Source organism: Magallana gigas, chromosome 8 (assembly GCF_963853765.1).
Source record: "Magallana gigas chromosome 8, xbMagGiga1.1, whole genome shotgun sequence".
In the NCBI taxonomy this organism is placed as follows: Eukaryota; Metazoa; Mollusca; class Bivalvia; order Ostreida; family Ostreidae; genus Magallana; species Magallana gigas.
In genome coordinates this window covers 30,175,486-30,203,113 of record NC_088860.1, presented here as the reverse complement: position 1 = coordinate 30,203,113, position 27,628 = coordinate 30,175,486, and the positions used below count along the sequence as shown (strand labels likewise).

The window sequence follows — 27,628 nt, the reverse complement described above, 5'->3', positions numbered from 1 at the left end:
AACAAGGAGTGTGCCCGACCAAGACAATATTCATGTGTTTGGACCATACTTGCACTATCCAACATAATCAACGTGCCTATGGAAATACTTTACCCATGCGTTAATGGTACTCAAGACCTGGCCTTCCAAAAGTTGAACTTGAAAACGTCACCCGAGGATCCCATCAGTGACACTGCCATTAAAATCATGTGGACCAGTACCATGCCACCTAAACCAAACAAGCAGTGGACACCCAACCATTTTGTTCCCGTCGTGCCATCAAAATCAACATCGTCTGTGCCAAACAATGACAGGAGGGAGTTCAACTTCAGCTTCAAAATTAGCCGCGGGAACAAATCAACACCCAAATCAGCAAGATCACCTTCGCCTCCTCGAAAAAAGACAAAACAATCCAAGGTAACAACAACAACGAGGCATGTGCGTACATCACCACCATCGTCTCCATATTCGTTGCCATCGCCTACTTTTGATCAACGTGTGTTTGAACATGCCAAGAAATTCTGCTCCAAAATTCCGCTTTCACAACCCCGTTATAAATTAGTGACCACATCCCAGGCGGTCAGCGTTACCACGGCGATGAACCGATTAAGTGAAATCGAGCTCCCTGTGTGCTTTCTTCAGCTGCATTCTTATCTAAGAAATGGCACAGAGAAAGAGAAGAGCCCCTGTAAGATTCGGAGATTGGGAGGAAAATTTAAATTTTAGAAGTTTAAAGGAGAACAAGTCGAAAGAGGTACACTATATAAATAGTGCCTGTTTGGGAGGGTAACAGTTGAAATTGACACCCCGAGAAAACCATTGTCAACCGACGCGAAGCGGAGGTTGACAATGGTTTTCGAGGGGTGTCAATTTCAACTGTTATCCTCCCAAACAGGCACTATTTATTTTGTTATACTGAATGTCTTAATTTTTAAGAAAATTTTACTGCTTTTATATAGGAATAACGTGAATTCTACAGCGAACCGTACGCGCATAATTTTCGCGCATGTAACATTTTTTAATGTTACCCGTTGCTAAGTGCGTTGCTAACGCTGAGGGTAATAGAAAATATTATTAACTGCGTCTTAACCAATCAGATTTCAGTATTTAACATGAAAGTATAACAATAAATATTATTATACAAATATCGTATATACTTACATTTAAACTTTTGTAACATATTCATTTCTAAGAATAGTTGTAATAATCATAGTACAAGTCCCTGATGATGTTTATAATATGTATAGACATATCTATGTATATATTATGGTTTGCGATCGTTAAATATCGTTAGGGTTCCCTTTTGATCTACCTTTATGTGTATTTTAGAACTATATTAGACTATTATTTATATTTATTTGAAGCAGGTATACAAATCTCAGTCAAAGTGTGTAGGCGGATCTAGCGCCACTCTTAGATCACGAATATCCTACATCGGGAAAAATTATGAATTATCCAAACTAATTAAGAAAAACAATAATAGAATAATCATTCATGTTTTAAACTATTCTCAACAATTTATCTCAGAAACTATGGGAGATTGAAGACATTTTAGAGAGGAGGGAGCAAGAAGTGCTAGTAAAATGGAAGGACTGGGAGGGACCATCAACCTGGGTCAGTTTAGATGGAAACCAGGAATTGCAGCAATTCATTGAAAGAAATAAAGGAAACCCCCTCTCTTGTCATCTTCACCGCAGGAATTTAGATTCCAACAAAATAGACTGCAGGAACAACCCTGATGACATTATGGCACTGCGACAGGCCATCTTTGACAGTTTAGGCGATGCACGCCGTACACCTGATGGTGCATTAGGCATCCAGTCGAGGACAACAGTGAAAGTGCCTTTTTCTTGTGCAAGTTTTAATAAATACTTCAGGTCTTTGATGGATACTCTGCCAACAGACAATGGAAATGTGGATTTCTACCTCACAGGTAATGAACTATCTGAAGCAATATTATGATAATTGTTTTCTTGAGCATATGACAAGTCTATTTAAAGTTTTGGTCCCATGCAAGTGGAGACAGGAGGTATCTTGAAAGACATACTTGGAATGCAAGTGTTCGGTTACTAAAAATAATTGTTAAGTAATTTATGTTTATTTTTACAGGTGAAGAAATGACTTCTGCCATTGGAGAGAACTGGTCAAATAGATGTTACAAAACATCAACAGAAACATTTGTCTCCTTCAAAGAATTTATTCATGTCTGGTGGGGATATAAGGAGAGAAAGCAATACCAACACAATAATTGTAAAAGGTATGATTACATAAATTTAATCCAATGTGAATGTTTATTTACTTAATTTAAAAAAAAACAATAATAATAACAAATGTGTGATACAATATTATTGCAATAAGGAACATCAATTTTATACATTATTTACTTAATTGTAATAGTAAAAACAATAACAATAATATCAAAAGTGTGATACAATATTATTCTAATATAAAAAAACAACATTTCTATACATAGAAATACAATATTTGTTCATCTTTGTGGGCTTCTTAATAAATATTGCTTGATAATAATAAAGATCTGCTTCATTATAAAAATCTTTGTTTAGATGCACATGGAAAGATGCCGAGGAGAACCGACCACAGCTATGTGACCCTGTAATACTGTATGTTCGTGGTCCATCATGGATTCATGTAACTTTTACAAGGTCTCGTAGAAACATGGTTACTGGGACTGTAGCTAAACGACGGTATTTAAGACTTTACATATTTTCTTTTTTCACGTACAGTTCCATGTAGACTGGACCAAAGCATTCTATTTTCCCTCTCAAGAATCTGTAATTAAAGATCACAAGTATGACAAGGACTGAAATGCATATTTATCTTTGATTAATTATTCATTGCAGAAGGCAGAAAAATTTGTGAAACAAATCAAGCAGATTGACTATCTGAATAATGGTATGTACCTGCTTTGAGACATGTTTTTTCCATTTGGACCCATTTCTGTTGGTGCTTCCAAAGTACGCTTGACGATGGTCAAAATTTTTACGCTCAACTTGGGCAACCCCGATATCATGTATGTAGTGGTATGTCTGCAGAAACTGTGGTACATGATAAACCATAGCTGAAAATGTAATTTAAACAAAATGAATTTTATACCCTGAAAGAAGTAGGGATAGGCTGTATGATTCCTTTATAGAATCTTTAACATTTTTACACACCATGAATGTATGGGATAACATCTTCATCGAAGGTTTGCTTTCGAAATTCAGTGGCCCATTCTTTTGCTTCTTTTGCAAAAGTTTCCATATCTTTGTAATTATCTGTTCCAGGTAATGCCCGGAGACTTTCCATGAGCGTATGGAAACCTGACCACAGATCTTGCAGGGCTGCGACGTCCAGGTCCTGTTCTTCATCTTCTGAAAAGTCGTACGATACCTGAAGACGAGAGCCTACATTCCTCCTCATCTAAAACAACATGAATGAAAAGTTTTATATTACTATGTAAACATTCAGGAAATATAAATGTTATTCAGTGAATTTGAGTTTCTGTAAATATACCTTAGTGTTATTTCCGACAGCATCTTTTAATCGGGCTACAAGTTCGGGTTTTTTTCCTTTTTTGGAAAGCTGTCTGTTAGTTAATTCGTCCCTCAACTGCTGTACTGAAAGGCTTTCTATTGATACGTAGTGCCTGTCCTTTTTATTGTCCAGAATATGATGGATTTGAACGTCTCTTATAATTTTACGTAAATCATCACCTACAAATGAAATGGCAAATATTTTTCAGAAGATTTGCTACAAGAACTGCAAACACTTATAGTATTTTTTTTTAAAGAAAGGCATATATATACCTGTTGGTTGAGACCATTTCCTCACTTTGGTGTTCAATTTGTCATCCCCCCTTTCCTCCCACATTCTGAAACTGACACCTACGCGTTTCAGTTCTCTTTTCAAATTGTCTTCAGATTTCTGGTCTATTGCCCAGGTCACAAGCTGAATTTAAAATTGTCAAAATCAAGCAAGGAGATCTTGTGTATGCAGATAGTTAGCAGAGTCGTTAAAAGTATACATTCGTGTATATTAATAAGAGACAATGTACCTGATTGAAGAGCTTTAGAGAAATCCTTATGCGCATGTGAAGATCATCAATGGGCATGTCATGGTATGAAATGAAAGGGCAGAGATCTGTATCTTTGTACCCGAACGTTTTCTTTTCAGAATTTAGAACAGTTTGTTGTTCTTCTTTAGATCTCTGTATCAACCAAGATGGGACTACAAAAAACATTATAAAATCACATTAGTTGTCCAGCAATTGCTATTGTTTTTATTACAATGTTTGTATCATTTTATCAATTTACAACAGTTACTTACTACTGAAATCGCATATCTGCTTTTTGGAGCAGTGGCACCACATGCAGAAAAATTCGCATTGAGCGCCATTAATTCCCCTCAGTAAGGCAAGTGCCTTCCAATCACAAGTCATTATCCTACAAAATATATAATTGTACCAGTTTAGAATTTGAAATGATATTATAATAACAAATAGGGTATAGAATAAAAAAAACGATAACCGTAGATGATGAGATAACTTTACCACTTTACAGAGATTTTTCTTCCATTGATTACAATTCCATTCAATTGAACATTTTCCATGTCTCTTAATGTCCCAGAGGCATATTCCTCTAAACTGCATCGATTTTCATCTCCTTAATTGAAATAAACATGTGATAATCGAAATAATAATTCCAAAATACATGACAGGAAATTTCAATAAATACAAAGTTTCTCACCAATGTAAAAGAAAAGAGTAAACTCATCTTCTGGACACATGCTCAAATCTTCAAGCTTATCTGGCAATGACTGTCTTGGTGCCAAAATCTTGAACACCCCTCTTACTGAGGAGATATTTTTGGCAATTTTGGCACCATCACAGGAAAAACGCAGGGTAACAGTGTCATTCTCAATATACTTCTGGTATTTTTTGTGTTGAAGTACAAACTCTAGAATGTGCTCTAGCTTTCTAGTACTGCAGTCTGCCTTTGTTAAAAAAATAAATAAAAGTAAATTGGCTTGTGCTATGATCGATCGGTTTCTAAATTTGATATTCAAATGATAAGATAATAAAACGTGCTAAATAAGTCAGTGGTCAACACATAAAAAAGCACGGTACATGTACTTACTGTTGGATGGCTCATTATTTCAAGAGTTGTGTTGAGACGGTATTTTTCTGTATTGATGGCTGACTTGCTTGGTATTATTGAACCAATCATATGAAGTTCATGTAAAGCTTCGTCAGAAATTCTGAACTTGTCCTTAACTGCAATAACCTGTTGAATTACAGCAAGATCTTGAGATTTCTTAACACCTTCATCTTCCAAACTAGCATTTTCATCAGGGGACACTTTGCGGGGAAAAAAGGATAAAACATGTCCATTATCAAAATTGAACTGGACTTTGATGGAGGAAATATCACTGTGAACACAGCTTGAAGCTTCTTGAAAAGCGCTTTGGTATTTTCTTTTCCTTTCTCCTCTTTGAGAATGTTTCAGCTCAAAAAATCCTTTTACTTTGCGTGGAGTTTTCTTATTTTCCATATCATCGTGGTCCTATTGCAATAAAATATGCATGTGAAATAAAAATTAAAAAAATTATAAAGCTTCAATAACTGACATGACATACAATATCAACATAAATTTGTCAAATACACATACATTGACTTTTATATAAATTCTGCATATTCACTATATAAGTATTTCGGCTTAATTTTTTGCTAAAATATAGCCTATAGTTATCATTCTACTGAGTGGGTAACTTTAATGTATTGATCACCTACACTATGAATCATCCATAAACAAGTAGTTACGTACCTGCATGTTGTTATTCAACGGCAACATTACACGTCTACGCACAGGTACAGCCGGCCGTGTCTCCACCCATGGTCGAAAAAAATTCGACATTTTTACAACTTTTGTTTTAGTTTTTACCGGTTTACCAGAATTTTTGCATTTCGGATTTCCCACCAATACAGATAATTGATCGGTGCAGTGTCTGTTTAACGAAATATATTCAAAACTAACAATAAAAAAGTGTTATATACATTCTACAGCATACCTTAAAAATTAACGCTATAAACTTTCATGTAACATTTATTATATGAAACATCGCATAATAATAAACCCTGCGGTGGTCATACATTTGCATCCGATTGAATATTTCAAATTTCTTCAGTTCCTTTAATACAAGGTTAGTTAGCCATACCTTAATTAAAACTCTCTTAACAAAAAAGATACCCGTGTATTTAACACTTTACATGACGTACATCAATATTACATGTACGTATATCGGCTTAATTTTTTAAAAAATGCTAGGTTTATAAAAAAAAAACCCCCCAAACAAAACATAACATTCTGTATTTCAGAGAGAAATAATTCTTAGAGATTGTGTTTCCAAGTGTAAACAATATGGAGACGATGAATAAGTAAAAGAGGAAAATCACATAATTATTTTTTTTAATTACAAAGTGTCTGTCTTCCAAATCTTAGCTTGTGTCCTTTTTATTCTTATCCCAACACGTATCTCTAAGCTATAAACATTGGCACTCTAAAGACTGTCGTAAACAGCCGCTGACCCAAATCTCTGAAACTTTAGTTCGGCTCGATCCCTTATTGCGGGTTTTCAAGCAAATGCGGCTGACCTTAATTAAGTGTATAATTGAAGACCGTTAGCTAGGCTTATTCTAAACCGGACGGCATTTCTTGGCATGGATGTTTCACCATCGCCTCCTCGACAAAAGACTAAGGAGTCTAAACTACCAAAGACTACAAGACATGTGCCCACGTCACCACCATTGTCTCCTCACTCATTACCATCCACTACAGTGACGCCGCAGTCTTCGCCATCGACCAAAACACCTGCTCAGAAGAAAAGATCCAGAGACTCTCCTTCACCATACAAACAACGAAAACGTTCGAGGCTTCCATCATCGCCTATATCATCACCACCCTGTAGCTTCTATTCATCAATTAATTTATCAAACCGCTATTCCATCCTAGAAGAAGAAGAGGGAGACTGTGCACCAAACCCAGATACAGAAATCGAAGAAGCCAACACCGTCCAATCCCTGCCACACAACAGATTCATGACAGTAGACAGTGCATAAATGAATAAAACGTGCTTAGATAGCGGCTAACACCCTACACTTCAGATTTTTTAATTTTTTAAACAACTCTCACTCAAGTAGACAATATTTAGTACATTTATAATGTAAATTATGGCATTTTTACAAACATTAAAATTTCTTTTTGGGTCCTTTAGTGTTCCTTTTGGGTCCTTTTGGGTTCCTTTTGGGTTCTTTTGGGTAAATCGATGCACCCATCCATAATTAATGATATATATTTACTCTACTTTTCAAAATCACAAATCAAAATTAATCCACTTTATCATATTAATTAATTAATTACTTTTAACCACAAATCACTAAGATATAATCAGAACATAGAAAAAAAAATTTGCACTATAGAAAAATCACATTCTTCATATATCTACAAATATTATAAAATACATATTCTAATTAGCTGTAACCTAATTGAAAGTAGTTTTATTACATTCTCACAATTTGTATTTTTATTTACATCGGGATCGGAATGACTTAAAATCATATCCAAGATGTCTGCGCCCAGAGGTGGTAGTCGTGAGTGAACGTCCACAAACAAAATAAACTATCATAAATGCGTCTCGGTAAATTATGCAACCTGGTGTGGTTGCGGAAGAATTGGCCCTGTCTTACACACAAGTCCTACTGTTCTAACTCAAAGTCAATTTTCATTACGACGCCGATCTTTTATGTCAATGCTGGTAAGGGACCGTTGAACATGTTGAACATGATAGTTTAATAGGTGTTGAAGTTAGCACCACACTTTAAAACTTTACAAATTAGAATGATTTAGGCAAATGCATTTCGTAAATTCAAAGTAATTTAATGGTTGTGAAATTTCTGTCTATCTCTTAAAGCACTTTTTTAAATCTGTCCTCTAATTCTAATGAATGTCAGACACCTCGGCCCAACGACACCTCGGACACCTCGGCCCCAGGACTCCTCGGCCAAGACGGGTCGGCCCAAATTTTGAGACACCCCGGCCCAAGCAAAAGACATCTCGGCTCAAGCAGAATTAGAATAAAATATCAATGATTTTCATGTTTTATTTATATTTTATTGAATATAAATTATATGATATATATAATTTGTAATTAAAAAAATATTTGTGTTAGTTAGCTGTATATTCCAATCTTCCCCCCGCGCACATGGGCACACGGCACACCTGTTGAGTATATCTTGTATATTATGTGTTAGTTAGCTGTATATTTCCAATCCCCCCCCCCCCCCCCCCCCCGCGCACATGGGCACACGACACACCTGTTGAATAGATCTTGTGTATTCTGTGTTAGTAAGCTGTATATTTCCAATCTTGCAAGTTAATGTTCCATGGTCAGAGGTCTTATACGCAAATGAATAAAACCATGTCTAGACAAACAAAGCAGCAATATTCTCACCCTGTTTATTAAACTTAAATCATGAATTATTCAGTTTTTTTACTTTGTTTAAGAATGTGATAAACTTAACAAAAATGATCCAAGGTTAAGAAAAAAGGATTGTGTTTACTGTTTATAAATTCTGCTTTTCATTTAAAAAAAAAAAAATAATTGACTAGTCATAATTTAAAAAAAATATTGCAATAATTTACACCAGAAACATTAGAAATGCTTCTAGTATATCCACTTTTAAGAGTCTATTAAATTCATTATTTTTAATGAACTTTTAATTAAATTTTGGGACACGTAATAATAATATAATACATTGTCAATTAAGGAACAAAGTAAGTATGTTAGTGTATTAGAAAAATACGTATTGTAAGATACTGGATGAAACTTTTATCATCAAAAAATTGTATTGAATTAATTATGTCTTTATGAGTACAAGAACATACGTTCGACTGTCTATCAAATATTTTAAGAATCATTGTTTCTTTGGGCCGAGGTGTCTTGTACATATTTTTAAATAAAAATTTCTGTGGGCCGAGGTGTCTTGTACATGGGCCGAGGTGTCAATAGTTTTGGGCCGACCCGTCTGGGCCGAGGTGTCAACCGCCCTGGGCCGAGGTGTCGTTGGGCCGAGATGTCCGTCTACCATTCTAAGAAGGGCACAGTTTCTTGTTTTGAGAAGAAATATTGTAGAGATATTGTTCTGTAGTTCACTGTTTGGAGTAACGAATGCAAAAGTATCAAAAATTTAAATTGCCATTTTGAATCGCTTAAATGAACACCAGTAAAATTAAGTGTTTTGTTGATTTTTGTTTTTCATTTTTAACACATATATCGTGTGTAGTAGTTGGGGTTATATGGACTGTGGATATCGGCCTGGGTAGCTCAGTGGTAGAGCTCCTGACTAGAGCTGTAGGGGTCGCGGGTTCGATTCTGGTCCAGCAATATGTTTTTTAATGTATTATATGCTCATTCCTACTTTCCTATTACATTTTCTGTAGTAGGAAAGAAGGAATGAGCATATAAAACATTGAAAACATATGGCTGAACTGGGAATTGAACCCGCAACCCCTGCAACTCTTGTCAGGAGATCTACCACTGTGCTACCCAGGCAGATATCCATGGTACATATAGCCCCATCTACTACACATGTTTAAAGACATGCACATCTTCTAAAACCATGGGTATTTTTTTTATCCACTCTGTTTCCCATTTTGGGAATGTAGTGGATTGAAAACCCTTGGCTAGGAAAAATGAGCTTTATCAGTAATTGTTTACCTCCATGATTTTTATTTTATAAATAATTCTGTTAACAAATCTGCCAAGCCAAGTTGCTTGCTGCTTATAATACATTTTTCCCTCTGTTTATTTAGCGCCACACATTGGACATCTCTACACGGCCTTGTTGGCTGATGCTACCGCCCGGTTCTACCGTCTTCAAGGGAAGGATGTCGTGCTCTCCACTGGAACCGATGAGCATGGATTGAAGGTTTGGAGAAATTGATGACTGTTCCAATCATAGTATCTTAACTAAAAAAAATTCTCGTACAAGTAAGAATGTTTTTATCTGTGGATGGAGGTATTTATAGAAAATTAAGATGGAAACAGAACCAGAGCTTGATTGTAGTACATTGATGCAAGAGTTTTCCTTCCAATTTATGTTTTTATGATTTCATCTGACCAATGAAATAATATGTTTTTTGTATCATATGATATTAAAGTTTTAAGGATAAAACTATGACAGGAAATTATCACTTCTTATCAGATATCAGTTATTTAAAAAAAGTTTAGCCTTTTGTTTAAAAAAAAATTGGTTGAAAATTGGTTGAAGGTATTTTTTAATATATGTGTAAGTGACATATAGCATATCTTCTTAATCAGTTTCAAATTTTTCGAATTTTGTTTTAAATGAGAATAATACTGTAAGCAAATGTTCATAATGGTTGTTTTTAGATTCAAGCTTCTGCAGCAAAGCATAATAAAAATCCAAAGTTATATTGTGATGAAGTATCCTCTCAGTTCAAGGTATGTAGAAGTTCATATTCACTCAAAACTTTTTGGAGATCGTGGTTATAAGTTCATTATCTATTTATATGAAGTAGAATCAAGTTTGTTCTTTGTGTATTACGGTAGTTTTTATTGTTCAGGCCCTGTTTGATCGAGCTGGTGTGTCCTATAACCACTTTATAAGAACAACAGATAAAACGCACACCAGAGCTGTTCAACACTTTTGGGTAAGTAGACATCCCATGAATACAGGGCACTTTTGATTTTGGACTTCCATTTTCCTATTTGTATTTAAACATGTTTAGATTATGAAGTTTGTACAATGTATTAAATTATCCCAAAAATTTATATGATCCTCAATCTGAATTAACATGCCTAGTTTGTCTTCTAATCTATCTTATTATAATAGCAACTGCTTGTAGGAAACTTTGGTGAGGAAAGGTCATATCTACAAAGGGCAGTATGAGGGCTGGTATTCTGTGTCTGACGAGGAGTTCCTCAGCGAGGAGGAGGTGTGTGATCAGAAGCTGGAGTCAGGAGAAACTCAAAAGGTGAGTCTGTAATCAAAGGAACTTAGGAGGTGAGTTTGAAATCAAAGGAACTCAGAAGGTGAGTGTGTGAGTTTTTTAGTTAAGTCTGTGATTGAAGGAACTCAGAAGGTGAGTTTGTGATCAAAGAAACTTAGTTAGGAGGTGAGTTTGTGATCAAAGGAACTCAGAAGGTGAGTTTGTGATCAAAGGAACTCAGAAGATGAGTTTGTGAGTTTTTAAGTTTAGTCTGTGATTAAAGGAATCAGAAAGTGAGTGTGTGATCAAAGGAACACAGAAAGTGAGTGTGAGATCAAAGGAACTCGGAAGGTGAGTATGTGATCAAATGAACTTAAATTTCTTAAAAGGAGAGTCTGTGATGGGAAATTATTTTCAATGGAGAAACTGATAAGGTAAGCTTGTAATAAAAATTATTTTATGTGGAGAAAATGAAAAGGTAAAATTGAAGTCTTGAGAAATTCAAAGGGTCAATTTTTTATCAAAAGTTTAAGTCTAGAGAATCTGAAAAGTTAATTTTGGTTTCACATGTATGCTGAAAATATAGATTTAAAGAAACTTTTTTTATGCTTTTTCAAAATCATATGTAAAGTGACAACGTTAGAAGTAATTGACAACCCCTTTGCGTTTGTTGACAGGTCTCCGTGAGCAGTGGACAGCCTGTTGTGTGGATGGCTGAAGAAAACTACATGTTCCGGCTAACCAGCTTTGGACCCCAGCTGAGGGAGTGGCTAAATTCTGGAGGTATTCTAACTTCTCAACTGGTGACATTATATAGCCACTAGAGGTGTTGTCACTACATGTATATCAATACAATGTATATGAAGTATCCCTTAACTCTGTTACTGGTTTTACTGATGTCATCCACTCCATTTGTCAATTTTTTTCCATTTCCTTTCAATTTTATCTTTAACCTTTTTATTTTTTTTTGCTGGTTTCAAGATTGTTAAATGTAAGGCAGATTAAATCTCGTTACTGTAATATTTTTATTTAAAGTTAAAGTATGATATATTTAATCGTTCATGTATAGTTCTATCATGCTTTAACATAATACATTTATATGTATTGAAATCAACTATTTTTCCTTTTTAATTAGTGATCTATCCTAAAGAAAAAAGAAATCAAGCTGAAATGATTCTGAAAAACTTGCAAGATTTATCGGTATCCCGGAGTAGATCCAGGCTCTCCTGGGGAATCCCCGTTCCTGGTGATTCCTCCCAAACAGTAGGTAACCATATTTTAGTATAAGGGCAGGGAACACTCAATGAGGGATCTATCCTTATTTTATTTAAGAAACTTTTCATGGTTTTGATTAATTACTTTTTTCGATTTTTTGCGTTCATTTTAATCAGTAAAATCTTTCTACATGATTCTTTGTTTCTAGGGAATTTATGATTTTGTGAAATTGTAATATTGTTTGAGAAAATAACATGTTTTTTGTTCAAATTGTGTAGAAATTTTCATGATTCCTGTGTTTTAGCATGTATTCCTATTTCTTTCTTCCCTCACTGAGTTTTGCAATTACTTGATGATATGCATCTGCTTACTAACCACTATAGTCTGTCCCAAGTTATTGCTACCATCATATTTTGATAATTTTTAATAAAATTACACACATACCTGTGAAAGAAATACAGTTGTATTCGATAAAAAGAAAAACATCCAAGATATCTTCTTTGACAAATTATCATTTTCACTCATAAAAAGTTAACAGGAAGGAAAACAAATTTCTTAAGGAGATTTATAATGGGAGATATTTACATATTTTCTCCATTGGGTACTCACCTGGAATACCTCGTACAATTTTTCAACGTTATTATCAAGGCTATGTCATGGCTGATGCAATGCAAAGTCCCCGTAGACTTTTTTTGGATATGTGTTGAAACCAAAAGCAGTAGAGGGGGCGTTTTGAAACATATAATCTGAACATTTTCTATAAAAGTGGATGAACATAGTTTGAACACAAAGGTATTTATGGTTATCAAAATATCAAGCGGAAAGTGGTTGAAGCAAAAACTCAGGACAGAGTATAACAAAAAATTGGTTTGAAAATTGCTCTATATGCAATGCACTTGTTCATGTACAACATTATAATTGTTATCATTTACATAGATCCTGTCACCGACACCAATTCCAGTATATATTTATTAAAACGAATTTATCCCCTGTTTATACACTCCATTAATGTTTTGGACTCATAGTTTTGCACATGTATATGTACTGGTATATTGCTTTGTTGTACAGCATAGATACCTGATCAAATGTTGTTTTTCCATTATCTTGCAGATTTATGTGTGGTTGGATGCCCTGATAAATTACCTAACAGTGGCGGGATTTCCTGATGACCTACAGAATTGGCCAGCAGACATTCAGATAGTGGGGCAGGACATCATCAAGTAAGGATATCCAAATAGATACATGTCAATGATAATCATGTATAAAAAGACAGTTAAATTAATTACTTTAACCATATTAATTTGGCCTGTACGATATTTTAGTTTTTGAACAAGTTGGTGTGGATTTGAATTAGCGCATTCCTGAATGTGACTATTCTTACACATATATGCATGGCATTTAGTGATGTACTTGAATAAGCAGATGCCTCATTCCGCCAAAAGCGCTAAATGGAATACACAACCAAATGTAGTACTTTTACAGTATTATGTTCAATATATTCCATTTTAAGTATTCAATTTTATCATAAATGTTGTTTCAATATATTTATATGTGATTGCTAGTATTCAATGCACAGTCATTATAAAAAAATTGAGCCAGTATCATTCTTAGCTTGGAAGATTTATCCAGTGTCATTTCTTTCTTTCTTTCTTTTTTTTTTTTTTTTTATAAATTTTAATACATGCACATGTAATCCACATCATGTTCATATGTAAAAAAAATCATCCCACTCCAGACACTTGAAATTGGAAACGAGTTAAATTTATGTGTTAAACATTTACATGTATATGCTTCAGGAATCAATATTTATTCTGTTAGTATGATTTTTAATAAACACTGTATATTAATTCTTCAGATTCCATGCTGTGTTCTGGCCTGCATTCTTGATAGCTGCAGGTTTAGATTTACCCAAACAGATTGTCTGCCATGCCCATTGGACAGTGGATGGTTATAAGGTGATTACATGTTCTTTATATTGTACATCGTATACGAGGGTTGTCCTATAAATTATGTAGACAGAACATGCAGAAAGCAAAACTTAAAATCTGTTCACTACAATTTTTTTTTTTTTATAAAACCACGTTTTGTTCCAAGAGTCAAGACACTGTATCAAACATTACCAAATAAACCAAATCCATACTTGATTTATTTTTAAAATAAAGAAAAATAAGCAATGACAAGTTTTGCTAGGCAGCGCTATGTGCGACATAAAAAATTCTAGTTTTTACATTAATGCTACACCCTTCATGTAGTTTATGATAACATTAAAGATTTATTTCGGAAAGTAAAAATTATCTGTCCGCTCCAAACATCCCCTGTATTACTTATTGTCTTACGTCGGTATTATTGAAATGCGTAGACAAATGAAAGCAAGAAGTATAGAGAATTTTTATTCTAAAATAATATTTTATTTCAAATTGCTAATTCATTTGAAGTAATAGTTGATTAAAGTCTAAAGTAATATGATACATGTATTATAATAGAGCATTAAAAAATATCTTTTCATTTTTTTAATCATTAGAAAGTCTTCATATTCTGTCTTTCATTATACAGATGTCCAAAAGTAGGGGCAATGTGGTGGATCCTCAGGAGCGGATGAATAAACTGACAGAGTCTGGGTTCCGATACTTCCTCCTGAAATCTGGGAATACCTTCACAAATTGTAGTACGTTTTACCAGCAGTGAAGCACTATTGCACTTTGAATTTATATATTAAGAATGAAAATCACTATGTTTTACTGCATTACAGGGTTGTCTCTAAGAACTGGGAGGCGGGGAATTCCCCCGCCTATATTGCCTTAATAACCTGGCTATTATTGCATTTCAAACACAATGTAACTATAAGCAAGACCCCCAGACCCCCTGCTACTTTTTTATTTCCTCCTTCTACTTTAATTTTTAGAGACAACCCTGGCATTAAAAGCAAAACACATTTAAGAATTATTACACTCTAATTATGTTTGTCTGTTGTATGTTATGCATTTTGAGCATTAACAGTTTGGCCATGTATTATATAAAGTTTAAAAATTCTTAGAGCTCATAAAATAGTACGATCAATAACAGTTAGATTTTCAAACTTTAATGTAACACATGTACCACTTCAGCTACAAAGCAGCAAACCAATATGAAATACTGTAAATTCCTTATTTTTAGCGAGTACTTAATTTGCGATTTTGCTGTTATGTATCAAATCACGAGAATATAAAATCACAAGCACCAGTTTTTTTGTTATAATTTTTTTAAAGGTTTAAAACTGTCTGAAAAATAAAAGTGAAATTTTAAAATCCGCAAGGGTTGCTTCTCACGATTTTACGCGGAAATTATTTTCTCGCAATAAATTTGGAATCTACAGTATGATTAAAAAATACCCATATACTTTTGCATGTGTAAATATTATGTATGATTTTTTAAAAACCCATGCATGTATTTGGGCTCCACTGAAAAATTATTTGTACACCTTTTGTACATCAACTTGTAGATTATAATGATGAAGTTGCCAAGGAGTTGATAAATGCTGAGATTGTGAATACCTACCTCAACCTACTGTCCAGGTCGTCCTCTAAGTCTATAAACAAACAGGCAATTTTTCCATCATTTGATGAAGGTGACTTTCAGACCTTCTTCACAGAAGAGGAAAGGGACATGTTCAATAATTTACCTGATTTAACAGGTAGAGTATGATCTCCAAATATTTTGTACTTAAAGTAAAAGCCCGATGTAAAAATAACATGAAAAGTAAGTTACATGACCACAGTTTGCAATGAAAGTTTTTCAGTTACAATGCTTAGATATTATTTCCAACAATCAATCAAAATTTGAATGTCGGTTTTAAAGTACATGTACATGCAATTAGTTAAAAATTCTTTGCTAGATAAACAATGCTCTTGCCGTGTTTAATACACATAGATTTCTGATTGAATATATCATGTTTTACTCAAAATGAGGTGATAAAATGCTAAAACTGTAGTCTTGTTCATATTTATTTTGAAATGGAAAAAATTTGATTGAAACAAAAGTTTTGCCGCCACATACAGTATGTACAACATATGTATCAACAAGAAAATGATTTTTACATTTTTTACAAGTTGTGTTAATTTTAAGAATGGCAAACATTTATATGTTATTTTTAAGAATGGCAAACATTTATATTAATGGAAGAAATAAAAATATACATACATGTACATCTTCAATGCTCATGTTCACATACTAGATATCAAATTTTTATATATCACGTTTTATATGCATGTATTTTATTTCTACATTACAATAAAGAGTCAATACTGGTAGATTCTGGCCACGAATCCTGTAAAGTGAGAAATCAGTCTTTATTCAATAGTGATCCATGTACATGTACATTGTGGTTTGTTATAGAAACCTGCACCACTCATTACGAAGGGCTGCTGTGTTACAAAGCAAGTGAAGCCATCTTTGAATACATCAGATGGAGTAACAAACTGTTCAACGACCATGAACCATGGCACATGTGTAAGGACCCAGCCAATGACAATCACTTAAACTGCTTACTGTATGTTACCATGGAAACATTACGAGTGTGCTCTATTCTTTTACAACCACTGATACCAGATATAGCAGCTCAAGTGTTAGATAGACTTGGAGTTAGGGATGATGACAGACTGTTTAGACATTGTAAGGAAAGGAGACAAAGTCATCGGGATCAAGACCATCACCTCAAAGTTCAGAAAAACCACATCATGGACAGAATTAAGTAGATGTTTAGAGATTGTTTCTTTTGTGAAATTGTGAATTGGTGTCAGATAGACAAGATTCAGCTGAACTTGATGATAGAGTATATCTGTACCACAATATGTCTCTGTGTCAACTTGATTTTGATCGAAATTAAATGATACTCTGGTTTTAATAATGAATGCTATTTATTACCTTTGGGATTCTTTGCCCATCTAAAGTCCCGGTCATACTGTCGCAATTTAGAGCTACGAGCTATCACGAGTGCTGATGAGTCATAACTCGACAAAACGCCGCGAGTTTGCAATATATTTTTTTAACAAATTTAATGTTGATATCCCAATTTTAATGATTTTTTTAAATAGCGGTTTTCATATTATTTTCTTGAGAAAATCTTATAATTTGTAATTGATTAAATTATCCTTCATTAGAATTCAATAAGGGCGTTGCCCTTTGATTTAAAAATGTAGATTTCTTTTTACCCTGGGATGCTTTGTGCCAAGTTTGGTTTAAATAACCTAAGTGGTTTCAGAGCAGATGTAAAAATGTGAAAAGTGAAAAACAATGGAGCTGACAGGGGGCCGCCGTGCAACACAAGACCAGAATAACTCGCTCAAACTTGAGGTGTTTGTTAGCTATATACCGGGGGGTATATCGATATATCAGAGAGAGAGATATATATATATATATATATATATATATATATATATATATATATATATATATATATATATATATATATATATATGTATATATATATGAGATTCTTGCGAACAGGATCCCCCACTCCTCCAGTTTACTCTCCTTTTGATAGATTTTTTTTTATGTCATATACACAATACATCCCTCGATCTGATTAAAACTATGTGTTAGATCCGCTCGCTTACTCGCTGCACACTTGTGTACAGCGAGTAAGCGAGCGTATCTAACATCTAATTTTAATTAGATTGTATATCTCTTTTCCAAAGATTTGAAAATGAACAGAGACTAATAGACCAGCATAGCTAGTAATATATGTTTTACATGTGTAAATCGATTATTTGTCGTTAATTTTCAGATATTGGGAAAGGCACAAGTTGTTTACACGCATTAAAAGAATAGTTATCATAAGGAGAGTCTACTACCTCGTGGGTATAAATATGGGGAGGGGTCCTGTCCTCAAGCACCTGTGGAATATATCTGTGTATCATTACGTCTCTGCCTATATCTTATCAAAACTTAATTGTAATCGATGATTTCCAGTTTGAACCATGCATGCTTTGTGTCTTGAAACGACCATTTCATATTTCCACTGACAGACACAGACGATGAAAAGTTTGTTTTTCATCAAACCTCTCGTCAACAAAATCAAAATTCCAAAAAAGTCGACTGATCCAAGTACATTTCGTTTTTCCTTGAGTAAATTGACTTTGACTTGTCCACTGAATACCACGAGATGGAGACTACTCGAATACACTCTACCCTTAATCACTTTCTTAATTAACCCGCCAACTACATAATTAATCACTATTATAACAGAAAAAAATATTTTCCATCGTAATTGATCCGTTTAAACGAAAAGAAATACATTTATATTGCAGTACTTGTGTTTTATAAAAGCTAAATATTTGATTTAGTCCCAGGCTAGTAATGTAGCGCTTAGGACTGTTGTGTTTGTAAAAACCTGAATACAGTGGTGTATACAAATATTGAAATTGGACAAACTCTTCATCTGTATTTAGATATCCCTGGAAACTAATAACTTTATAGATTGAATTCAGAGAATTGTTCAATGAAATAGTTGTAGAGAGCACACGAATGAACCTCCTTCATATTTTTCAGATTTTTAAATCTTCAAAATAAGTCTGTACTGCGCAGTTCGACAGCTGTTTTGAGTGATTAAAATGGCATTGTTTTGTTCCTGTATGCATACTTTTCAAACAAAATAACATGTAGGACTTCTTCGTATTTATTGCTTTTATATCTTTTGGCAACATTGTTGGCCAGTTTCGGGCAGAAACAAGCCAGTTCAAGAAATGTTTACATTCTTATCCTTAAATGTACAAGATGGCCGCATATCCTCCTTAAGGATGCTCATGTACATAGCCCATTCTAAGGAGGGGTTGGGGTTGAATATGGACGACTGTGAATTTTTGAGAACCTATAATTTATAAAGTCAAGATAACAAAAATAGACCGTAGACTATAAAAGAAAAAGGACGTGTGTTGTAGACTATACAATCTGACTTCCTGTTAATTCAGATTATGTAATATTATATCTTCAGACTATTACTAACCACAGGGAGAGTATATCCTATGTAAAACTACCTGATCCTTACCATCCAAATACACTCAAAAATACACAATTACAACGAAAATAATAGGCTTTTGAGATAGATATGAAATATTTCTTAAAGATATCTTAGAGAAATAAAGAAACCATCACATATAAAGTTCTGTTTCCTACTGGCACTGCTTAGCTGGTTTTTATATTGGTGTTCTAGACCTGTCGTATTTTGTTTGGTTTTTTTACTAGATCTTTTATTCCAAAGTATGTGGAGTTATTCTTTTGTCTATTTTACTTTTTTTTTTTTAAAAAGCCACAAGCGTTTATTTGTATCAACGCAAATCATGTTTTGAAAAATCTGTGTTCTGGGTTATGTTATTACCAAGTATACTATGATATGTAAATAGAGGATCAACAGTATTGTTCAGGTTAATATAATAACAGGTCATGCCGTCAAAAACCCAGTCATTTTATAGGACCGAGAAATATAGAGAGAAAAAGGGGGAAAATTTCCGCATAATGAAATAAAATATAATAGCCTCGTAAAATGTTTTGAAATCTTTTCAAAACATGCTATCAGATTACAGGTATGATGTAATAGTAAATACTTTCGCATATCCAGTATGAATTGTGACGTTGTCTTTTTACATGCAAGAAATCAATTACCGTAAACTGCTTCTCCTAGTTGCTTCAATCATTACCTACATTTAATTTTGCGATTAAAATAAAGATGCATGGTTACTCATATGCACCATTTATCAGTAGCTAAAACATCGGGTTACCCGACAACAACGCGGATCAGGTGATAACGGGCTTTCTTCGCACTTGGTTGATTGCGACATATTGCAGCCTTTAAATCCTTACCTATTTTACAAATAATTGTCTGGTGCTTTCATCGTTCCGAATGAACCGGTTTTGTGAATACACCCCTAGATTTTAAGGAATTTTGCTTTGTTTACCTGATATACATTTTTTTCGATCACGACTTTATACTTCCGCTTTCCAAAAAGAAATATGTCTGTTATTAGTTATGAACTTTCATCAGTAGATGAGGATTTTTTTTCGTAGTTGCAGAATATATCAGACTTAACGAATTTGTGAAGTTGTTTAAAAATGGACGAAGAACACACGGCGTCGCATATAGTGCCGTTTGAACACCCGTTCGTGGAACACTACCCTGATGGACTGGAGAATTACTTCCATCATCCCGACGAGGAGTTTAATGAAGACGTACATCATCACAACCACACGGGCAGACCCCACGAGGACATCCTGCACCACCACCACCACCACACCGTGCCGTGGTGGGCAGACGGCACCAACTGGACGGTAGGCTCCTTGTTCACTCTAATTAACCATTCCATATTAAGGAGGTCTTAATGTTTTGTTTGATTTTGGCTGTCGTCCAATACCATTGGAATAATTTCAGTTTGCTTAATGAAAAGAAATTGTTTGGTGAATTAAAATAAAATTATGCATGCCCTTCTAAGGAGTTGAAATGAAACAAGGTGTCACGTGTTTTGAATTTCTTCTCCAGTGTCAACAAAACCTCTCTCGGATTGCGGCCTCGCTATTTATATTTGATTCAATAATTCATATTTCACACAATTCAGTAGACTATTAAGGAAGTACTGGTATTGAAAACAACTTAACCTTATCATTAAATTTCCGTAGCAAGGTCAGGTCAAGGTCATTATCTTTTCCTTTCATCAAAAAATATTTTGGAACTTTTTAAAGTTATTAACTTAATTCTTTTCCCTACAGACTATCGGCGCGTTTCCAAATGTATTTAAATATGACTTGTATTTATTGCAATATATTTGGCCTCATATTTACGTCGATATTTTCTAAAACCGCAGAATATTAACTGGCAAGATTGGAAATATACAGCGTACGTCAATTTCTCTTGTTGCAGTCAAAACGTTTGAAATGGGCGGGAACGAATTGACACGGACGTCTGAGAAAACATTGGATTGAAATATAGGAAATGTATTTTGAATCCACCTCGGCATTTCTAACTTGCTATATACATGTTTGTTAAAGATCGAAAAACATTGTATTTAGTATTAGCAAAGTGATTGAAAATAAAAATTATTTCACCAAATAAGTATATAATCAGCAAATATAGTACGCAAGGCAAGGCATTGTGCGATGACTTCAGAGAATCAGCCGTCACAATTGCAAGTCTGAAATCAAGTGGGGCCATAGTTGAAACGGGGTTTATTCACAGAGAACAATTAAAGTTCCCATTTATAAAATAAAAATTATATCCAATAATAGAACCTATAAAATGTTTCATATAAGAGGTCATCGGACAATGCTTTGCCCTGCGTATAATATCTCCGAATTGGTATCTTTTCACATTTGCTGATTATTTACTTACTGATGAAATAAAATGTTTTTCAACCGCTTTTCTGATACTAATTAAAATGTTTTTCGATCGCTTTAAATTATTTAGCAAGTTAAAAATGCTGAGGTGGATTGAAAATACATTTCCTATAGCTACAGTTTCGATGCAATGTTTTCTCAGACGTCCGTGTCAATTTGTTCCCGCCCATTTCAAATGTTTTGACTTTAACAAGTGACGTAAGCTTCATATTTCCAATCTCCGCGGTCTTAATATCAACAACCTTAATAAAAAATACAATATTTTCCCATTTTATAATCATAAGGCACACGATTAATATTATATTAGGAATAGTAATCATATTTCATCAACTTTAACTCGGTATCTCAAAAACGGTTTTGATAATGTTAATTTGATATTGTTTTATATTTATTTTACATTATTGATAATTAAACATTAACATGTATATTTTATCCAATTTTTTTTAAATAGTTATGTCTATTAGGATTTGTAACTTATATCATAGTAAAATATGTTCTTCAGATTTCCTCAGACGAAGAATCTGAGCCGCCGACCGACTATGATAAATTAGAGAGTACTGATAGACCACAAAGCCATGCCACGTGTTTCAGCGTTATCGGGTTATTAGTGTTAGCTCTTCTTGGAGGGGGCGTGGCACTGCTTATATTCCTTCTACCTCCGTATCCAGGTAAATATTAAATGAATTAAATTTTCATTACACTTATCAATGAAACTATCGCTGAAGTATTTTTCATTGTATAAAATACGCAAATTTATAAACAATTTTACTTATACATTTATGAAAAAGTTAAAAAACCCTCATGTATAAGTAATAGGTAATTAAGAAACTTCAAATAATGTTTTAGTATCGCCTATTCGAATTCATTATATAATTAATACTTAATTTTAAGTTCCTGTTTTTAATGAATTTTGCATGAATAAATAACAAACACATTAACCTGATAGAAAACCCCAAACAAACCAAATTAACTTTGATTTGAACATATTTTTATTCTACAAAAATTACAACAGGGATTGGGCACACGTTCAAAAACTTAGACCGCCCTCTCCCAATCAGCAAATTAACCTTTTTGTGACCAATACCCTTATCTTTGTTGATGATTTTGTATTACCTGCTAAAACTGTCAGTTTTCATTAATAGACGACCGACCAAAAGGATGCGTCCATTTTCCTCCAAGGTTTGGCCTTAACTGTGAATTTAGATGTCATTGTTTTAATTTATCCGAGGTTTGTGATAAACTAACAGGGCACTGTGAGAGTGGATGTATGAGCGGGTGGCGAGGAGAAGACTGCCAAATCAGTAAGGCATTTACCAACAAATCTTGGAAAACTGTTTTTACATTTCATTTTCCTTACCCCTCCCAATGCTCATTTCCGTTTAATTTTATTTCAGTTTACTCAATCTTTGATAAACCAACAATCAATGCAAAGTCGCAATCAAAGCATACAGTTACATGCAGCATTTTCAAGCTTTGGTACAACATAAGCACTGTTAACCTCACTGTGTACAATGGGACGGATACACACGATAAGATAGAAGTACCCTATCTAGAGACGGTCTCTACGTCTGATCCGAGACTAAATGCTAGGATAAGTAAAGCCTCACGAATTGAGGAAGCAGACAACATTACATTCAGTTTTGAATTTCGAGAAGATGACTGTGACCTTGAAGGATTATATGAATGCCAGTTTGATATGGTGGAACAATTTAATACTTCTTTTGCTAACCTGTCTGTGCTTGTACAAGGTATACCTTTGTGAAACTATGAATTCTTTGTATACTTTCCAATGATCATTTTCGAATTGAAATTCAAACCATATCATTACAAGGTATATATCGTTTTTGACTGAAAGGAAACACGATATCAATGAGTTTTCATTTTGCAGACTCTTCACATGGTCTTCATATCGAGACAAAAACTGAGTATGTGGAAGGATCAATGGACAACATAACCTGCTCGTTACAGTTAGCGAATCCAACATCAACAGTCGAGCTGATTTTTATTGACAGCGAAAACAAGACTCGTAATTCAACAACTTTTGTAGTAAATGAAGAAGTGATATCGTCAGATGCAAAATGCACCAACTTGACATATTTTGTTTACCAATTTAAAGCTATTAAAGAACTAAACGGATCGATTGCGAAATGCTCCCTGGTAGATGATTTAAGTGGAGAAAGAATGGAATCAGATGGTTCTCCAATCAATGTTATAACTGGAATTGTCAATGGTAATGTTTACTTTGTTTATTTTTTAATTAAAAAATATGATTATGATATGAAAAACACGTTGATCTATTAGACTAGTATCATAGAATGATAGAGAGAAAAAGAGAGAAATTCATAACTTGTAGATATTTCTTTAGTAAACGAATGTTAAACATATAGAAGGATCGATCTATAGATAGACGGATAGATAGATCAATAATCAATCGATTGATTGACTTGTAGATAGATGATATGCCTTCATTTCATTTTTAACACAGGGGAATAAGTTAACTTCTTATAATCACTCCGTCTCAATTATATTGTCATGTTGTAAATTTCGAATTTACTGGGTGGTTGTCGTGTTGTAAATTTTGTATTTACACACACCCAGTTAATTCAAAATTTACAACATGACAATATACTCACACACTTTTGTACACGCTGTGCTTACATATTTTTAATTTTTTAAAACTCTCCCTTTCGCCCTGATGATATCTGCTTTGTGAATTTTAATTATTTTTTACAAGGAATTTAAGTCTAATGTATATAACTTGCAAGCCCTCTTTTTTCAGTTCAGACTGTTTTGGAACCAAAACATCAAGTGGCTTTTTTGGGATCAACAGCAGAGATGTTTTGCCACGCCAATTCAAGCAATTTGAAATGGAATGTTATCCATCTTATCTACATGAATTCCTCATCTTCCCAAAGACTGATTTCGATATATCATAACAAAACAGTTCAAATGAATACATATATGATTAATGCTACAATAATTAACAACGACGATGATTTAAACATTTCCTATATTTTATATATTAATAAAGATGAAATGGTTTGTTTACTGGATGGAGAATATTATTGTGATGTAGAGTTCATAGATTATTCAGTACAAACAACTCACGAAAGAGGAACATTAGAAGTTGCAAGTGAGATTTTTTAAAGCTAAACTAATACAAACCAAACCTTGTCGTTTTAAACAACAATTTGTTGTTTCCTTCCAAAAAACTATAGAGATAATATTCTGGTAAAAAAACCCTGCTTGTTTCTTTATAGTACAACCAATGGTGACGGAGTTCTTGGTTAAAGATATCTTCTACAGCAAATCAAATCACAGTTTCAGTTGCAGGGCAACATTTGACGACAATGCAAATGGAACTCTAGAAATACAAATATGCAGTGAAAAATCCTACAAGCCTATCACTGACGACCCTGCATTTGCGCTAAAGGAAACCACCGACGAGGATTTTCCTGGAATGTGCACTAGTCCAAAATCTGTTGTTTATAACTTTAACCTCACACAAGCTTCTAATGGAACTCGTCTTAGATGCATGGCTACTGATCACAATAAGAATATAAGTGCAACAACTGAGTGCTTACCTTTAGTACTGCAACCTCCAGGTAAGGCAGAATTATTTTATTATATAACAATACAATATGATTGAGTGAGACATACGGGTGTGTGTGAGTTGGAAAGACGGTTTGTGCGTAACGAAAGTCAAAGTTAACTTCGGAGTCGATATCGCTGAATCGCGGAATAACATATACATGACTTTTGTATATCATTGTACTGATCTTTTTCTTATGATTTTTTTTGATGATACCATCATTACAATGAAAATTAATAAAACATTTAACATCATTGAGTGTTGTTATTTTAGTGTTAACACTAAAATATGCGTATGATCATGCTCTCTTGCAATGCGATGCTTACTGACACTTGTGCTCTTACCCTTGCGCATTTCAGTGCTTGTGAAAATGTTACCGACAGTCCTCTACGCGAGAATCGGAACCACTGCAACGTTGATATGTTTTATACAATACAGAGGATATGCATGGTCCGCAATTAATATTGTACAGCAAAATACTACTGACTCTGTTTTACTTCTGAATGTATCAAGTGATGAAAAAGTGGAAACGGAAAACTCTAGAATTAGCGCATCAGTGAATAGAGATAACGACTACATCAACGTGACCGTTTCCTTTGATATGAGTCCTGGATCAGGTGTTTGTGAACTTAATCAAACCTATTCCTGTGACATTCAACTGATGGACTCGTACATTGGCACAATTGCTGCAGATACTCTATTTATTTTAGAAAGTAAGTACGAGTACACCATGTGAAGATTGATTAACACCAGTCATTTTCCTTATACATTTTTTCATTTAATGAAGTAGATGAATTGAAATTACACATAACCCTCGTTTTGGTCTGGAATTTGATATTCTATATATACTGGTAAAACAATCTACATGATGTAAGATATATTATCAGTACTTTAATTGCAGTTCCATTGGCAGACGTGCATTTACACTTAGAGCCGGAGTATGAATACGGAAGCTATGATTGGATCAATTGCACAGTAAAAACAATAGAAAAATCAGCAGTATCAATGTACTTAGAAGTGTGTCTAAACGAAACTACTCATATTTCCATTTCAAATTTTACAAAATCGGAGATGATTGATGATGTTTCCGTGACGAGAAACGAAAACTGTTCTTTGGAGAGAAAACAAGGGCACCGATTCCTCTTCAACAAAAATATGAACATGTCTTTGCGATGTAGAGTTGAAGATCATTATTTCAAGACTTCGTTGGAGACAGCATGTTACCTGCCTTATATCATACCTGCTTTAGGTAGCCTCTTAGTTTTTACTTTTCTTTAATGTTTTTACAACATTGTATTTAAATCACTTGATACAGCACTAAATAAGATACCTGAAAGCTTTCTTATTGTAGTTCATTATTATTTCTGTTTTTTTTACTTAAGTGCAGATCAAGCTGGAGCCCAAAGATCAAATTGCTTTTTTGGGAGCACTAGCAGAGATGTTTTGCAATGCCAATGTTAGTACCTTTGAATGGAAAGTTATTCATCTCGACTACCGAAATTCTTTGTGTTCACAGAGATTCGTCTCTGTGTATAATAATGGTACAATACATACATTTGCAAGTATGATCGAAAGTGTAATAATTCAGAAAGATAATATCGTGAACATATCGTACGTCATTAACATCAATGACGCAAACGTGTGTACCTTGGACGGTGAATATTCATGCAACATAGAATTCCTGGATAATGCCATACAAACAAGTGTTCACAGCGGAAACCTTACGGTGAAGGGTGAGTTGAACCAATCCTATACGGTTGTTTATATCCAGCTTTTAAATTAGTATATCAAGTAAAGCTAAATCAGCAATACAAAATGTGATCATGTACAAGAATAACGTTTTCATAAAACTATTTGTTTAAGCTGGACCAAACATTACAACGTTCTTGGTACAGGACCACTACAACAGTGATTCGAATCACAGCCTTAATTGCACCGCCACATATGGAAGCGGTTCTTCGATTAGTTTAGAGATGCAGCTTTGTAAAAACAATACACATCACCCTCTGTACAGTGATCCTGCCTTTGAACGGTGTCAATCTTTTGATATAGAGACCACAGGAAAATGCATTCGGCGGAAATTTGTAGAGTATACATTCAACTTTACTCAGGCTTCTCATGGGACTCTTTTAAGGTGCATAGCTGTTGATAGTCTTCTCGGCATAAACACAACAACAGAATGTCTTCCACTGGTATTGCATCCCCCAGGTACAGAGTTAATGATTGAACGTTTACATTCACTCTTGGTTAGCAAAAGCTTTAATGATGTCTATGTGAAAGCTATATCAATAATCTTAGATATCAATAAAACATCTTTTATTAATTTCTTTAAAAGGCTGGATAGTCGACAAATTGCTTATCAGATCTACCTAAAATTTTCAGACATGATTTGTTTACCTGTAAACTTTCATCAACTTTTAAAAAAGATATAACTTTCTTATATTTGGATGTTTTCCAATATCTATACTTATAAATT

General features: G+C 34.0%; 4 protein-coding genes across 6 annotated transcripts in view; 3 read left to right on the top strand and 1 right to left on the bottom strand.

Annotated features, from left to right (window-relative positions):
- LOC105325909 (methionine--tRNA ligase, mitochondrial) overlaps positions 1 to 17,085 on the top strand; it is a 42,639-nt gene extending 25,554 nt beyond the window's left edge. The window contains exons 1-12 of one of the 2 annotated variants that reach the window (XM_066069208.1): positions 7,587 to 7,791; positions 9,849 to 9,964; positions 10,429 to 10,500; positions 10,623 to 10,709; positions 10,905 to 11,033; positions 11,666 to 11,771; positions 12,124 to 12,251; positions 13,314 to 13,423; positions 14,059 to 14,158; positions 14,757 to 14,868; positions 15,682 to 15,873; positions 16,575 to 17,085. In XM_066069208.1, the coding sequence (XP_065925280.1) occupies positions 7,665 to 7,791; positions 9,849 to 9,964; positions 10,429 to 10,500; positions 10,623 to 10,709; positions 10,905 to 11,033; positions 11,666 to 11,771; positions 12,124 to 12,251; positions 13,314 to 13,423; positions 14,059 to 14,158; positions 14,757 to 14,868; positions 15,682 to 15,873; positions 16,575 to 16,933 (1,638 nt within the window). In that variant the 5' untranslated portion in view covers positions 7,587 to 7,664 and the 3' untranslated portion in view covers positions 16,934 to 17,085. Of the gene's footprint in view, positions 1 to 7,586; positions 7,792 to 9,848; positions 9,965 to 10,428; positions 10,501 to 10,622; positions 10,710 to 10,904; positions 11,034 to 11,665; positions 11,772 to 12,123; positions 12,252 to 13,313; positions 13,424 to 14,058; positions 14,159 to 14,756; positions 14,869 to 15,681; positions 15,874 to 16,574 lie in introns of those variants that run through there. The other variant, XM_066069209.1, reaches the window with a different exon arrangement.
- LOC136270938 (uncharacterized) lies at positions 482 to 3,474 on the top strand. The gene is made up of 6 exons (XM_066069952.1): positions 482 to 733; positions 1,507 to 1,912; positions 2,089 to 2,236; positions 2,544 to 2,684; positions 2,841 to 2,892; positions 3,267 to 3,474. The coding sequence occupies exons 1-5, from the start codon at positions 641 to 643 to the stop codon at positions 2,857 to 2,859; spliced, it is 807 nt and encodes a 268-aa protein (XP_065926024.1). The 5' UTR covers positions 482 to 640; the 3' UTR covers positions 2,860 to 2,892; positions 3,267 to 3,474.
- LOC136270937 (uncharacterized) lies at positions 2,641 to 6,141 on the bottom strand. Its single transcript, XM_066069951.1, has 11 exons — positions 5,805 to 6,141; positions 5,118 to 5,543; positions 4,728 to 4,974; positions 4,532 to 4,643; positions 4,309 to 4,424; positions 4,037 to 4,209; positions 3,789 to 3,930; positions 3,496 to 3,695; positions 3,156 to 3,402; positions 2,901 to 3,058; positions 2,641 to 2,769 (listed from the first exon to the last, which is right to left on the bottom strand). The coding sequence occupies exons 1-11, from the start codon at positions 5,892 to 5,894 to the stop codon at positions 2,689 to 2,691; spliced, it is 1,992 nt and encodes a 663-aa protein (XP_065926023.1). The 5' UTR covers positions 5,895 to 6,141; the 3' UTR covers positions 2,641 to 2,688.
- A 2,914-nt stretch (positions 17,086 to 19,999) lies between the features above and the next one.
- Positions 20,000 to 27,628, top strand: part of LOC105320702 (uncharacterized) — a 38,273-nt gene continuing 30,644 nt past the window's right edge. Inside the window, exons 1-11 of one of the 2 annotated variants that reach the window (XM_066069204.1) lie at positions 20,000 to 20,501; positions 22,063 to 22,228; positions 22,703 to 22,861; positions 22,955 to 23,308; positions 23,449 to 23,790; positions 24,340 to 24,693; positions 24,821 to 25,165; positions 25,512 to 25,865; positions 26,054 to 26,401; positions 26,535 to 26,885; positions 27,016 to 27,360. In XM_066069204.1, the coding sequence (XP_065925276.1) occupies positions 20,286 to 20,501; positions 22,063 to 22,228; positions 22,703 to 22,861; positions 22,955 to 23,308; positions 23,449 to 23,790; positions 24,340 to 24,693; positions 24,821 to 25,165; positions 25,512 to 25,865; positions 26,054 to 26,401; positions 26,535 to 26,885; positions 27,016 to 27,360 (3,334 nt within the window). In that variant the 5' untranslated portion in view covers positions 20,000 to 20,285. The remainder of the gene's footprint in view (positions 20,502 to 22,062; positions 22,229 to 22,702; positions 22,862 to 22,954; positions 23,309 to 23,448; positions 23,791 to 24,339; positions 24,694 to 24,820; positions 25,166 to 25,511; positions 25,866 to 26,053; positions 26,402 to 26,534; positions 26,886 to 27,015; positions 27,361 to 27,628) is intronic. The other variant, XM_066069205.1, reaches the window with a different exon arrangement.